Source organism: Mesocricetus auratus, unplaced genomic scaffold, assembly GCF_017639785.1.
Source record: "Mesocricetus auratus isolate SY011 unplaced genomic scaffold, BCM_Maur_2.0 Super-Scaffold_100038, whole genome shotgun sequence".
NCBI lineage: Eukaryota > Metazoa > Chordata > Mammalia > Rodentia > Cricetidae > Mesocricetus > Mesocricetus auratus.
This window is the reverse complement of record NW_024429216.1, coordinates 5,807,819-5,822,192: the sequence shown is the minus strand read 5'-3', so window position 1 is coordinate 5,822,192 and position 14,374 is coordinate 5,807,819. Positions and strand designations below refer to the sequence as shown.

General features: G+C 43.4%; 1 protein-coding gene across 10 annotated transcripts; it reads right to left on the bottom strand.

Moving 5' to 3' along the window:
* Window positions 1-1,343: 1,343 nt before the first annotated feature.
* LOC106022536 (zinc finger protein 27) lies at window positions 1,344-14,165 on the bottom strand. Of its 10 annotated transcripts, none has more exons than XM_013125357.3 (6): window positions 13,542-13,923; window positions 11,025-11,238; window positions 9,220-9,326; window positions 7,423-7,505; window positions 5,948-6,074; window positions 1,344-3,958 (listed from the first exon to the last, which is right to left on the bottom strand). In XM_013125357.3, the coding sequence occupies exons 5-6, from the start codon at window positions 6,057-6,059 to the stop codon at window positions 1,623-1,625; spliced, it is 2,448 nt and encodes an 815-aa protein (XP_012980811.2). In that variant the 5' UTR covers window positions 6,060-6,074; window positions 7,423-7,505; window positions 9,220-9,326; window positions 11,025-11,238; window positions 13,542-13,923; the 3' UTR covers window positions 1,344-1,622. The 10 variants fall into 10 exon arrangements, with proteins under 10 accessions (XP_012980811.2, XP_012980805.2, XP_040590450.1 ...); XM_013125351.3 differs by having other exon boundaries at window positions 1,344-3,961; window positions 13,542-13,922; XM_040734516.1 differs by lacking the exon at window positions 13,542-13,923 and adding an exon at window positions 13,952-14,165 and having other exon boundaries at window positions 1,344-3,961; window positions 5,948-7,505.
* Window positions 14,166-14,374: the final 209 nt, after the last annotated feature.

The following is a 14,374-nucleotide window of genomic DNA, read 5'->3' as shown; positions in this document are numbered from 1 at the left end:
CCACCCATAAATCTCTTGAATGAGGTTTCGGTGATGATCTTCTTTCCCCCAAGTAGAGTGGGGCAGAGAAATAACAACTTTTGCCAGAGCAGGAGCAGAACTGCTGCATTTCTGCCAGAGAACTCCAATAACAGAATGGAGCAGACAAGTAATGGCTCTCCCAGAGAGGAGCAGCGGCGACATTCCTATGGGGGAAACCATCCTGCAACAGAACAGTGTTGTAGGTATTGCCTGGCTTCCAGGACACCTTTCCCTTCAGAGCTGTGATACTTACAATTATAGCCTGGCTTCTGAAGGCCAGAATGCCTTTCTCTGCAGAGATGTAACACTCCTTTCCCTCTCAAGCTGTAGGTATAGCCTGGCCTTTGTTGGCCTGGATACCCTTCCCTACAATGCTGTAACACAACAGATACCATATGAAGTGTGTTACGGGTCCTGGTGTAAATGACAATGAGAAGTCCACTTTCACTCTGAAGTTTGTGTTAGTATGTTTTTATTGTGGTCTTTCACATGTTTGAGACAGGGTCTTATCCTGTTGTTGGAGCCCACGGTATTGACTGCATTCCATCTTGACTTAAAGTCAGAAAGTTCAAACCTATTCCTACTCCCCAGGGCCAAATAAGAGAATGTTTGGTCAAAGGTACGGCTACTAGATGTCTTGCTCCTCAAGACCAAATGACAGGATGTGTGTCTTAGGATGTGGTTACTAGATGTTTGGGTGTTAAGGTAACTGCATCTGTTTATTCCTTGTATCACGGTAAGCAAGTCTTTTGCCCTCCCCTTTTTGCTTGGGGTTTATAAGGACTATGAGTAAAACTTGGGGCTGTTGCAGGATTCACTAAGAGCCCTCCCAACTCTATCTTACGCCCTTTGTCTCTTTCTTTTCTCAATCCTCACTCCCCCTTCAGGCACCACGTTCAAACAGGTTGGCTGGTCCCCTGTAGCTTAGACTACCGTGAACTCATGGTGACTCTCCTGTCTCAGCTCTTCACAAAGGCTGGAATTAAAGGCATGAAATGCTATCCTCAGTCCTGTAGTATATCTTTGCTCATTTTTATTTATTTTATTTTTTTGAGAAAGGGTTTCTCTTTATTGTTTTGGAGACTGTCCTGGAACTCGCTCTATAGACCAGGCTGGCCTCAAACTCACAGAGATCCGCCTGCCTCTGCCTCCTGAGTGCTGAGATTAAAGGTGTGCGCCACCAATGCCCGGCTCTGTAGTATTATCTTTCTCATCAGAAGTACTGTATATGCACAACTATGTTATATTCAAACAAGAATGCAAACACACCCACAGATCTGTTAATGTTTGCAACAAACTGATGGAAAAGAAGACTATCAGTGTCATGTATGTTATATGGTTTTATTCAATTAGTTGGCACTAACAGGATTTCACTAACAGGATTCTTATCAACATCTATTGTTTCAAATTGATGCCGTTTCTTCAGAGCATGTAGAAAGGTCCTTCTCCATTCAGTACTTTCTTGGAGGTCCTTTTCTGAGCAGTAATGTGTGGTACTGTCACATGGCCATTTTTATTTACAACAGTATACATATCATCCCATTTCATAGAGACAGTGATTACAACAGGACATATCCTCAATGAGTTTTTCCTCATACCATTTAAGTATGAATACTCTGATGCACACTGAGTACTGACTTCTGAACAAAGCCTTTTCCACAGACTGTACACTTATAAGGTTTATCTCCAGTGTGTGTTGTTTGGTGTTTATTTAAATTGGACCTATCAGTGAAGGCCTTCCCACACTCAACACACACATAAGGCTTTTCTCCTGTATGAATTCGCTGATGCACTTGGAGCTGTGACTTCTTAGTGAAAGATTTCCCACAGTCGCCACATTCGTAAGGCTTCTCTCCAGTATGAATCCTATGATGTGTAATTAACTCTGATTTCTGTCTGAAGGTCTTCCCACACTCGGAACAGATGTACGGTTTCTCCCCGGTATGAGTTTTTTGGTGCTTACTGAGATTTGACCTGCCACTGAATGCTTTCCCACATTCAGCACACAGATAAGGCTTCTCACCTGTGTGCACCGGCTGGTGCACCAGGAGCTGAGACCTAGAGGTGAAGGCTTTTCCACAGTCGCTGCATCCATAAGGCTTCTCTCCAGTGTGAATTCTTTGATGGGTGATGAAGTTTGACTTGCGGATGAAAGCTCTCCCACACTCAGTACATGCATAGGGCTTTTCCCCTGTATGGATTTTCTGATGCACAATGAGTATTGATTTTTGATTGAAGGCTTTCCCACATTCGTGGCATTTGTACTGTCTCTCTCCTGTATGAATTCTCTGGTGTATGTTGAGGTGTGATTTCTGGGTAAAGGCTTTCCCACAAGTACTGCATCCATATGGTTTCTCTCCGGTATGAATTCTCTGGTGTATAATCAGGTCTGACCTCTGAGTGAAGGCCTTTTCACAGTTTGAACATATATAGGATTTTTCTCCTGTGTGCGTTTTCTGGTGTGTGATGAGATTTGATCTGCTGGTGAATGCCTTTCCACATTGACTGCATGTGTAAGGTTTTTCTCCTGTGTGAATTCGTTTGTGTACATGGAGTTGTGACTTGGAATTAAAGAGTTTCCCACAGTGACCACACTTATAAGGTTTTTCTCCAGTGTGGATTATCTGGTGTGCAACCAAGTGCGCCTTTTGGATGAAAGCCAGCCCACATTTCACGCACACGTGCGATTTTTCTCCTGTATGGATTCTTTGGTGCACTGTGAGAGCTGACTTCTGGGTGAAGGCTTTTCCACAGTCACTGCACTGATAAGGTTTCTCTCCAGTGTGAATTCTCTGATGAATGATTAATTCTGACTTGTAAGTGAAGGCCTTCCCACATTCAGTGCAGATGGAAGATTTCTCCCTAACTTGGACTTTCTTTTGTGGAATGAGGTTGGGACTACTGCTGAAGACTTTCCCATATTCAGCAGACATATAAGGCCTCACTCTTGTGTGAATTCGCTGATGGACCTGGAGTTGTGACTTGGAAATGAAGGATTTCCCACAGTTGTTGCATCTATATGGCTTCTCCCCAGTGTGGATCCTCTGATGTGCAACCAGGTGTGTCTTCTGGATAAAAGCCTGTCCACACTCAATACATATATAGGACCGCTCTCCTGTATGGATTTTCTGGTGCATCTTGAGCGTGGACTTTTGTGTGAATGCTTTACCACAGTCAATGCATTCATGATGTCTCTCTCCTGTGTGAATTTTCTGATGTATACTGAGGTCCGAGTTATATGAGAAGCCTTTCCCACACTCGCCGCACTCATAGAGCTTTTCTCCAGTGTGAATCCTCTGATGTCTGAAGAGAGAAGACACTTGGAAAAAGGACTTTTCACAGTCATTGCATTTATAGGGCTTCTCTCTAGTGTGGGTTTTCTGATGGGTAATCAATTCCAGCTTCTGTGAAAATGCCTTCCCACATTCCACACATACATAGAGTTTTTCTCCTGTGTGAGATTTCATATGTACTTTGAGCTGTGACTTCTGGGTAAAGAGCTTTCCAAATTCAGCACATTCATATGACTTCTCGCCAACATAAAATTTCTGATATTGACAAGGTACTTGTTCATAATTGAGGGCTTTTCCACACTGATTGCTGTCCCATAATTTCTCTCCTCCTACAGTATGGTCAGCGTTGGCATAGGAAGAAATTTTACCATATTCAGCAATCTTTTTAATTCTCTTTGGCCCATAATTTTCATTGTGACTTTGTAAATCTAAATTCCGCTTCAGATCATTCCCAAATGGGTCACACTGATGAGGTCTTTTGGAAGGGAGAATAATATATGGGTTCACGTGAATTATTTTTCTAATGACCTTACATCCATGATGACCCTTTGTATCCAGTGTCTTCTTGATGAAAATAACATCACTTCCTGATTTATTTCCTATTTGCTGATAGGTCTCTTTCTGGTCACCAATCTGTTGCAATTCTTCTAGAACGGAATGTGAAAAACCATCATTTGTAAAACTATCATCTTCCTCAATGTTCAAGGAGGTTTTTTCAGAACTCCCTATTATAAAGCTAACTTCCTTTCTGAAGGTGAAACATGTTATCTTAGTTTGCAGTACAGCTAGCAGAGGCTACACGGCAGGGTACAAATGGCTCATCCTGGATGAACACAGACAAAGAAAGGGTAGTAATTTGATAAAGAAGGATGTGATGGACAAGAAACATCCAGGTACCCAATATGTCGGTTACAGGAAACAGCTGGGTAGGCATATTATGTACAAGTAGGTGTGCACTGCTCCATAGCTCAAATTTATTTTATACTGCATAACATGTTTTTTAAATGTTTCCATCATAGGGAAAGAGGAGGATGTGAGCCAAAGAGAGAAAAGGGAATATTAATCCCATATTGTAAGCCTAAAACAGAAGATTATAACTAAATGCAGGCCTTATCAGTAGAGTAATAAAACAGCAGCAGCAACAGAAAAATCAACTAACCAGGAGGACCCTGTCAAATGTGGGTTCACTCAGGAAGCATTAAGATGAAGGAAGCTTTGCAAAGGGTGATTAATAGTGTCAATCCCAGCAGTCGGATACAGCCAAAGGGTTAGTGACAAAGACTTCCAAAGCATAAGCTAGAGGAAAGGTAAAGTAAGTTGGGAAGCAGTGAGAAATCTCATAGCCACATAAAAAGCAGGAGAGCTGGGTTGGAGCTATAGTTCTGAAGCATCTCACAGGGAAAGAAGAAAGGGGGATGTATAGGAATATATATATATATATACATACATACATACATATATATGTATCACAAAGTAACTATGAAAGAAAGATTCAAAAATACCTGTGAATATAAATAAAGACTAAGGCTATGGAAAAGGTATGAGAAAAAACAGTCAATTAGGAACGTGAAAGTAACAAAAGAAGAATGAGGCAGATTAGCAGACACTCTAGAATAACAAAGGCATCCAAGCAGAAGGCATTCAGTTACTAGAGAATTCAATGTTAAGGGTCTCCAAGTGATACAAAAAAACTTAAGACCTTTCTTTCCCCAGAAGTCATCTTAACAGCATTTCTAAGGTGCCAATCCTGCTCAAGACAGCTGAGATTTTCTTTCTTGCTTTGCTGAGGATCCCTTGCCTCCCACCTAAACGGGTCACACTCACTCTCCTACACAGTGCTGACATGGGCTCTCATTCTGCAATGCCCGTGTTTCCTTTCCTACATGAAAACCTCTGTCTTGGGAGCTTGACATCCTGTTCACAGGAAATGATAAAGGACTGGGTCCAGCTACTTATGTTTCAGAGTCCAATCCGTAGAGTCTTATTGTTTAATGAGAATTTGTTCTTAAGTAACCATATATCTCCATGAACAGAATAATCTTTAGAGTGCACAAAGAAGATAAAGAACACTGGTTACAGGGTTAGGGAGATGCTCAGCAATTATGAGCCCTTGCTCACAGCATTCTCATTGCATACTCATAACTGCCTGTAAATCCAGTTCCAGGGCTGGAGAGATGGCTCAGAGGTTAAGAGCACTGACTGCTCTTCCAGAGGTCCTGAGTTCAATTCCCAGCAACCACATGGTGGCTCACAACCATCTACAATTCAATCTGGTGCCCTCTTCTGGCATGTAGAAAGAACATTGTATATGTAATAAATAAATCTTTAAAAAAAAAAAAAAAAAAAAAAAAAAATCCAGTTCCAGTGAATCTGATACCCTCTACTGGCCTCCACAGGTACTGCACCCACACCCACACCCACACCCACACCCACACATGCACACGCACACACACACACACGCACACACACACACGCACACACACACACACACACACGAAATAAATCTTAAAAGCATCCTAGTCAAACACAGATAAAACCATGGCATATTGAAGATACCTCATGGCAGGCATCCAACTGAGAACAGAATATGCTCAGCGAGGCTTCCTTTCAGATAAAAAGGGGACTTGGCTTACCCACTGAGTGCAGGTGACTGTAGGTCTCCTGCATTACATCCCGGTAGAGACTTCTTTGATCAGGGTCTAGGTGCTGCCATTCTTCTCTGCCGAAATCTATAGTCACATCCATGATGGACACTGATTCCTGTAAGAGCAAACTCCTGTTCAGTGTAAACAGACTTGGAGTGGGTGAAAAAACATATCTAGAAATAAGGAATATGGGTTCTGTTTTTGTCTTTCATTCATTTGCAAAGTCCCTCGAGACTGAGGCCAGCAAGATGGCCAAGTAGAAACCCTAACACTCATTCCACAGACAAAATAACAAATGACTATATGGTGATAGAAATAATTAAAGAAGATTCCTGGGGGCATCAGAGGTGTCACAGAAACCCCAGAGTACAGAAACCCAAGATGGCCACATGAGGGGACAAAAGGCAATGCCTCACCACCCTCCCAGTCCCTAGTGGCAATCAGCTCAGAATCAGGAGGGCAAGAGGATCCCAGCAACCATCATTACCTTGGGCATTTTAATGGTTAATTTTGTCAACTTGACACAATTTAGAATCATAGGAAGAGAGTATCAGCAAGGGACTGTCTGGATCATGTTGGCCTGTGCGAGACTGTCCTGATTATGTTACTTGATATGGAAAGCCCACTGTGGTCTGCACCATTCCCTAGGTAGGGGATCCAGAACCACATAACTGGGGTGGGGGCTGAGCACAAGTAAGCATGCATCATTCATTCTCTTTGCTCTTGACTGTAGATGTGGCTAGCTGTTTCAAGTTCCCACCGCTGTGACATCATCCCACATGAACACTGTAGCCTGGGATTGCGAGCCAAGTAAACCCTTTCTCTATTATGCTGTTTTGTGAGGTTTGACACTAGGGCAGAAATCTACATCCTCAATCCTAGGGTTTCCTGCAGGCCTCACGGGTGCTAAGCACAGCTGAGGGAGTTGACTGGAGACTACATAGTTAAAAATCTCTCCAAACAAGTTTCTGGCACTGTGCCTTGCCCTCTGTGGTTTATATAGGGGTTGTATTACACCACCTTGCTGGGTATAGCTTGACACCACTTCATCTCAGTCCTTGAAGGACAGGGTGTAGCAGGAAATCTGTAGGGGCAGAGTGAAAGGCTCTACAACAGTTTGGTGCCATAGGTAGGGTTCACCTGGAAATTTCCAACTCACTCCTGTTTGATCCAGAGGGCCTCATTTCTCTCACTCTAAACCCCACCCTCTCAGAGAATCTCCAATGGAGAAGAACCCCCAAAAACCCAGTTCTGCATTCTTGATGGCTGTGGTGGCTCCTCCCCTGAAGCTGCCAGTGGTCCAAGTCCCCACCCAACGCATTGTAATTGGGCACAAACCCAGCCTGGGTTGGACACACCCTTACCCCTTGTCTACAGGGTACATAAACACCCTGCTTTATTTCGGCCATGGGATTTCTCCTGCCCCTTCTCCCGCCTCGATCTCTGGGGACTGGAGGACTCACCGGGAGTTGCTTTGCTCAAAATAAACCTGTTCTTTTACTTTTTCAATTCGGCTTGATCTGGCTTACTGCATCACCGGAGAAACCTATTATTGAGGTACAGAAAACCTATTAAGTAGGATATAAGAGAACCTATCTAGTGGACAGTGGGCCACCAGACAGATGGGTCAGTGTTGATCTCTGTTCATTTTTATTTAAAGATACATTGACAAATAAATATTGTAATTCTTTGTATATTATTCTTATCATCAGTAAGATTTATCCATCATTATTTTAGGTGGTTTCATCTTAAATTCCTATTCCTAAATTTGTAGTTGTAGGTTTCTCTTCTCTCTCTTCATTCCTTCCTTTCTTTTTTTTACTTTTCCAAGTCAGAGTTTCTCTGTGCAGCCCTGACTCTGTAGACCAGGCCAGTTTCAAACTCAGAGATCCACCTGCGTCTGCCTCTTGAGTATTGGTATTAAATGCATATGCCACCACCACCCAGCTTGTAGGTTTCTTTTGATTCTTATTTCTGAACCAATCTTTTCCACTCCTTTATTTTAAATAAGAAAAGCAGCTGCTGACAGCTGGGCATTGTACTATCATGTGGGCTTCAGTGTTGCTAGGAACTGGATTGATGGGACATCTAGATCATGGTACTTTCCATGGTGTTAGACACACACACACACACACACACACACACACACACACACACACACACACACACACACACACACAGGACCCCACAGGCAGTCAACACTAAAGAAGACTCACTGTCTGGCCACTGTGGTGGAAGACAAAACCAATACCTGTTGTGGGATATTTTGATTGCATCTGACACTCCTGAGACTGCCGGTAAAATTGACTTTGAATCAGAGGGCAGAGCTAGCTACTAGCGGACCAAAATTAGACAGGAGGAGCCAGGACATACGGAAAGAGACGAGAAGAAGTAGGATTGAGGAAGTAGAGAGAGTGGAGGTCAGTGACTGCTCCTTTGCCATTTCTCTGATCAATCAGGTTCTTACTCTGATGTCTGACTCCTGAGTTTTTACTGATAGGGAATAATTAGATAAACACTTCAAAGACTACTCTGTAGTCATGGCTAAGCACAGACAGAAATCACAGTGCTATTCAACTTCAAAGGCAATAAACTTCGTCTTATTCCCACCAATACAAAATGACTGTTATAGTCGACCCTGGCTCCCCATCCTCTACAGAAAAATGACTGAGACAGCCAAAACTTTACCGCCCAACAGAGCAGAAATATCGCTAAGATTCAGTCGAGACTTGCTATTTATAGTCAAAGCCTGAAATAAAATCCTACTACTTCTTAGAGATCAGAAAAAGAAAACGTTTTTTTAAGAGAAAAATGTTGTCCACATGATGCTCTGTATTTACCAACCATTTAAAAACAAACTGCAATGTTGTGTGCAGTATGCTTCAGTTTTTGAAATCACAAGAAAAAATAGTTGCTTTCATGTATATCATGAACAGAAAATAATCCATGGCAAATAATATAAACTGGTCATCTACACTCAGTGACATGGGCGTGTAGAGAATGAGGTGGGTTAATCACAGTTCATCTTTCCCCTGAGTGTCTTTCAACATAGTACTTTCAGTGTTGTTTGTAGTTCCCCATACAGCAACAAGTATAAATACTGCCTATTCAAAAACAAAAACAAACAAACTGCAATCATCCCTAACAAACTATCGCTATATCACCAGAGTGATAAAACACATAACATTAATGAAAGAACAAACAAACGCTGTAAAAATAAATATTTAAAAATCTAAAGGTCAGGCAGTGGTGGCACATACCTTTAAGTCCAGAACTTAGACAGCAGAGTCAGGCGAATCTCTGTGGGGTTGAGGGCCAGCCTGGTCTACACCAAGTTCCAGGCCAGTCAGGGCGACATAGTGAGATTCTGTCTTAAAAAAAAAAAAGGTTCTTTTGCTCAAGCTTCCCTCGATGTGACAGTTAGTCAACTTCCTGTTGCCTCTGAGTCATGATGTAGGTCTCTCAGCTCCAGCCCCCGCCACACTCCCCACCATGATAACTGACTGAACTTCTGAAACTGTGGATGTGTTGGCATGCATCTGTAATCACAACACTCCCAAGGTGAGATGAGGAATTGTGAATACAAAAAGAGGGACCCTGCCTCAGAAACTAGATGGCACAACCAACTGAAAAGAACCCACTTCCAAAAGTTGTCCTCTGACTTCCATGTGTGCTGTGACTTTTAGATACCCATGAGTGAATGCTTGCTCACACACACACACACACACACACACAAACTAATTCGACAATTAAGAATAGGCTGGGAGGTGGTGGTGCACACCTTTAATCACAGCACTTGGGAGGCAGAGCCAGGCCCATCTCTGTGAGTTTGAGGCCAGGCTGGGCTACAGAGCCATTTCCAGGCCAGCCAGGGCTACCCAGAGAATCCATGTCTTGAAACCACGCCCCCCCCAAGAAAGAATAAAATAATGTAAGGGAATTTTTAAGAGTTAAAAAAACCCAAAAATACCTAAAAGATTAAAAAAATTAATTCTAGTGTATGAATGTTTTGCCTACATGTATGCCTGGTGCCTGCAGAGCCCAGAAGAGCATCAGATCCCCTGAAATAGGAGTTACAGACAGTTGTGAGCTCCCATGTGGGTTCTGGGAATCAAACCTGGGTCCTCTGGAAGAGCAGCCAGTGCTCTTAACCACCAAGTCATCTCTGCAACCCAAGGGCTTAAAAAAAAGTTTTCCTTATTTCTATCTCTGTGTGTGAGTGTTTTGTTTACATGTATGTATGTATAGTACCCAAGGCAACCAGAAAAGGGCATTGGATCACCTGGAACAGGAGTTACAGAAGGCTGTGAGCCACCATGTGGGTGCTAGGAACTGAACCTGGGACTTCATGAAAAGGACTGAGTGCTTTTAGCTGCTGGGAGCCTGTCCAGCTCAACTGAAGGGCCTGTGCATGCTTGTGTATGTCATGGTGAGTATATGCCGTCTGCTCTCTTTCCATTTTTATGAGGGTTGCAGGAATTGAATTCGGGTCTCCATACTTACAGGGCAAGCACTTACCTGTAAGTATGACTCACCAGACCCAAAATAAAAGTTTTAAATTGAAACTGGGAATTAAATGTCAGTAGTGGTAATAGGCAGCTCAACAGAGGGGCAGGAGACAAAGATGACAAGTGTTTCCCAGAAATAAAAACAAAGAAACAAAAGAGTGGAGGAAAATAAAAATTGGAGACACACGAGAAACAGAAATTTCACAGACCAAATAGAGAAGAATGCATGTGTTCTGTGTGGCAATTTGAGGGAAATGGAGCCATTTCTTCACAGACCCTTCACAGAAGTAATTTCCAATAAGAATATTACCCACAAACAAAAGATAAGGAAGACAATAGTCTTTCACCTGTCCACTGTCCTTGCCTCCGAAGCTGGAGACTTTTGCCCAGGGGTTCCTTATTTTTTATAAAAAGATCAAGATTCGTTCCCTGGGGAGCAGGGTTAGGAGTTTGGCTGCCTCCTGTGGTCTGTCTGCTTTACCTCTGAGACTTTAGTGGCAAATCAGAGGCATATATTTCTTGGAGGAAACCCCACACCCAGGAGTCTTCCTGCTGACCTCACAGGAGTTTCCAGGATCCTCTGGTGCCAATGGCGTAACTTCCGGGGTTGGCGTGCAATTGGCTGGCATGGTCACCCTGGGTCGTGACCCTGTCCTCTCAGTAACCAGAAGCTGGATGGTTTTCTGTGAATTCAGTCAGAGATACTGAGAAGAGGTGATAGGGAGTCTGGTGGAAGATCTTGTAAGGAGCTCCACAGAGATTCCAAGAAACCTGGAAAGATCAAGCCCTTAGTCCTCAGACATCCATCACTGAAACACATCCTGGGCATCTGAAGGTACTAGAAACCTGTGGGTCGTGACCCCTTTGGGGTTGAATAACCATTTAACAGGGGTTGCCTATGGTTCCTGACGGTAGAGAAATTGTAGTTATGAAGGAGCAACCAAAATAAATTTATGGTTGGAGTCATCACAACATGAACTGTATTAAAGGGTTGCAGCATTAGGAAGGCTGAGAACCACCACTCTAGAGGAATTATCAAAACACAGTTAAAAATTCCCAGTCTCACTTCACTCCCACAGTTTCTGCTCCAGCAGGTCTAAGGACTTAAAAAATTTATGCTTCTAAGTAGTACCCAGAATGATGCTGAAATTGTTGTATCACTCAATTGGTGCTGGGAGAGGAGAAAATTTAAGAAAATCTGGGTCTGGGGAGACATCTTAGAGGATAAAAAGCACCTACTACCAAGTCTGACAACCCAAAAGAGTTCTGTCCCCAAGACCCACGCAGTGGAAGTGGAGAATTGTCTCCTACAAGTTGTCCTTCCCCTCCACACACACAACGGCATGTGCTCATGCACACTAACACATACACACACTACATAAGTGTTGCAGAATACTTGTTTAAGAACATTCGTTTATGGGGCTTGCTTACAGAGCACAGGTGACGGGTTGCTAAAAGGATCAATAGTGACCCCCAAAACAGCTACATCGTGTTAAGTCTCACCCCTCCATGGATGACAAATTCATGGAGAGTACATCATGAAGTGCTGCTTTTGATTAATCTTCTGCTTGTTATATATTGCAGCATCTCTCAGGACCACAGGCAGAAGAAAAAGGGTGAGGATTCCTTGACCCTTCCTAGGGAATACCAAGACATCACCATTAACCTGTCACTATCAGTTCTGCTCTAGCTGTCATAATTTGGAGCAAAGTCCTCTAGTTATGCCCAGAGGAAGAAGCTTCCATCCATCACAATGCAGAAGAGGAAAAACAAAGCTATAGAAGATAGAAGACATATTTCAGAGCAGACCATAGTATATGAGACAACATGCCATAATGGAGGGAGGGGCAGCAAGATGACTCAGGTGACAGAGGCACTTGTCACCAAGCCTGATGACCCAACTTTGCTCCCATAAAGTGTGTGTGTGTGTGTGTGTGAGAGAGAGAGAGACAGAGAGAGAGAGAGAGACACACACAGAGAGAGAGACAGAGAGAGAGACAGAGAGAGACAGAGAAGAGCTGGGGGCTATAGCTCAGAGGCAGAGCATTTGCCTGGCAGGCTTGAGGTCTTAGGTCCAATCACCAGTAACAAAACAAAACAAAACAAAACGCCACAAAATTCAAATAAAGATGTGTATTATTTTCATCGTGGGATCAAAGTTTTTTTTCTAATTAAAAAATATCTAGCAATTGCTTTTAAAAAGCCATGGGGTAAGAACTTGACAAAATATAGAATTTTTTGCAAAAGAAAAGGCATTTGGAAAAATAAGCTCTTTTACAAATTGATGATGGATGCTTGAATTGCTATAATATCCTTTAAGCTATTAAGTCATAGTTATTATTAAATACTAGTAGCCGGGCATAGTGGCACAAGCCTTTAATTCCAGCACTTGGGAGGCAGCAGCAGGCAGATCTCTGTGAGTTCAAGACCAGCCTGGTCTACAAGAGCTAGTTCCAAGACAGCCAGGGCTACAGAGAAACCCCCCCAAATACTCGTAAGTGGTAGGAGGTATCAGGGTGGGCAAGATAAAAATATATTGTAGACATATAGAGAATATCCAAAGAATATATAAATGTATTATGGAAAAATATACATGTGTTGGTAACAATATACTTCAAACATATGAGCAATATACCTCCCCCATAACTAAGCAGACAAAAAAGTTTGTAAGGCCATATGATATGTGAAAATATATGCTTCTTATATCAGAATACAATCAACCAAAGAACGAATTATTTTTATGTAAATAGATGTGACATTTATGAAAAGCGATTATGGCATAGTCCATGAAGCATTTTTCAACTCGACCACTACTCAGGGACATTATTTGAGACAGGAAATGCACTTTAAAATGACTCCTGGGCAAAAGAAAACACATTTAAGAAGAAAGCCACTTACATTTGAACAACAATAAAGAATAGTCTATATACCAAGGGTTGTAAATCATTACATTAAGGCTAACAATTGTTAAGCTAATCTTTCAGGTTAGAAAGCAAACTGCTGACAGATGCCACCGTCCCACTCAGCACAGTCCCTAACGTCACTCACACCCCGACACCCGCCCAACCTCTAACCTGAGGTACTCAAGAGCCCCGTTATTGACAGAAGAAATCCCGGCCACTGACAGCCATCAACACAGCAGACAGCACGGCGTCGCTAACTCCTAACATCCACACACACTACTGACTTCACTGACTTCTGGTTGACACCCGCCGGATTCATCCCCGAAGACTCCTTGTCATTAACAGGATTAATAACATAAATACTCAAGAGCCGCGGGCAAGCAACCACCTTCCAGGACCAAGGCCACTTCCGGTCTTCCAAAAAAAAAAAAAAGTCCTCTTAGGCTCTTAGTATTGCGCATGCCCCGCGTTACTGTGAAGCCGGAGCAAGTCAACGGTCGACAAGGCGCGCGCGCACACACTTGCACGCGCACACACACTTGCACGCGCGCGTACACACTTGCACACGCACACACACGCACTTGCAGCTTCTAGAGCCTGCGCTTACACTTCCTTTAGGGACCCGGGGAACTTGGCCGCGCCCACTGGTGCCTAGTCACGTGGGCCGCCTTCTTTGAAGCTTAGCCCTGCCGTACAGCAGAGGACTAGCTATCAGCCAGGTTTCACAGAATGAGACAAAGAGCTGTCACGGACGCCAGAGCGCCGGGGCCCTAATCTGTGCATCACCGGAGAGGAGGCGGGTACCCGACACGGGATCACGAGGACATCCCGAATACAGCGCCACCTGCTGGAAGGAAGCGCGGGATACAGCGGGGGAGAAACCACTGGGAAATGAGGGGAGAGACCAAGCTGGTGCGGTCTGATTTGTAGAAAAATCATTCGTGGGAAAGGTTGACAGCTCAGGATGGAGATGTGCTCCGGAGAGAAAACCCCAGCAGCCCCAG

Excerpts from the sequence above, each read along its gene's own strand:
- LOC106022536 (XM_040734516.1), bottom strand. The coding sequence starts at position 6,059 with ATGGATGTGACTATAGATTTCGGCAGAGAAGAATGGCAGCACCTAGAC. Across the intron at positions 3,962-5,947 it reads CAGTCACCTGCACTCAGTGG|AAGAATTGCAACAGATTGGT; the intron begins GTAAGCCAAGTC and ends ATTCCGTTCTAG.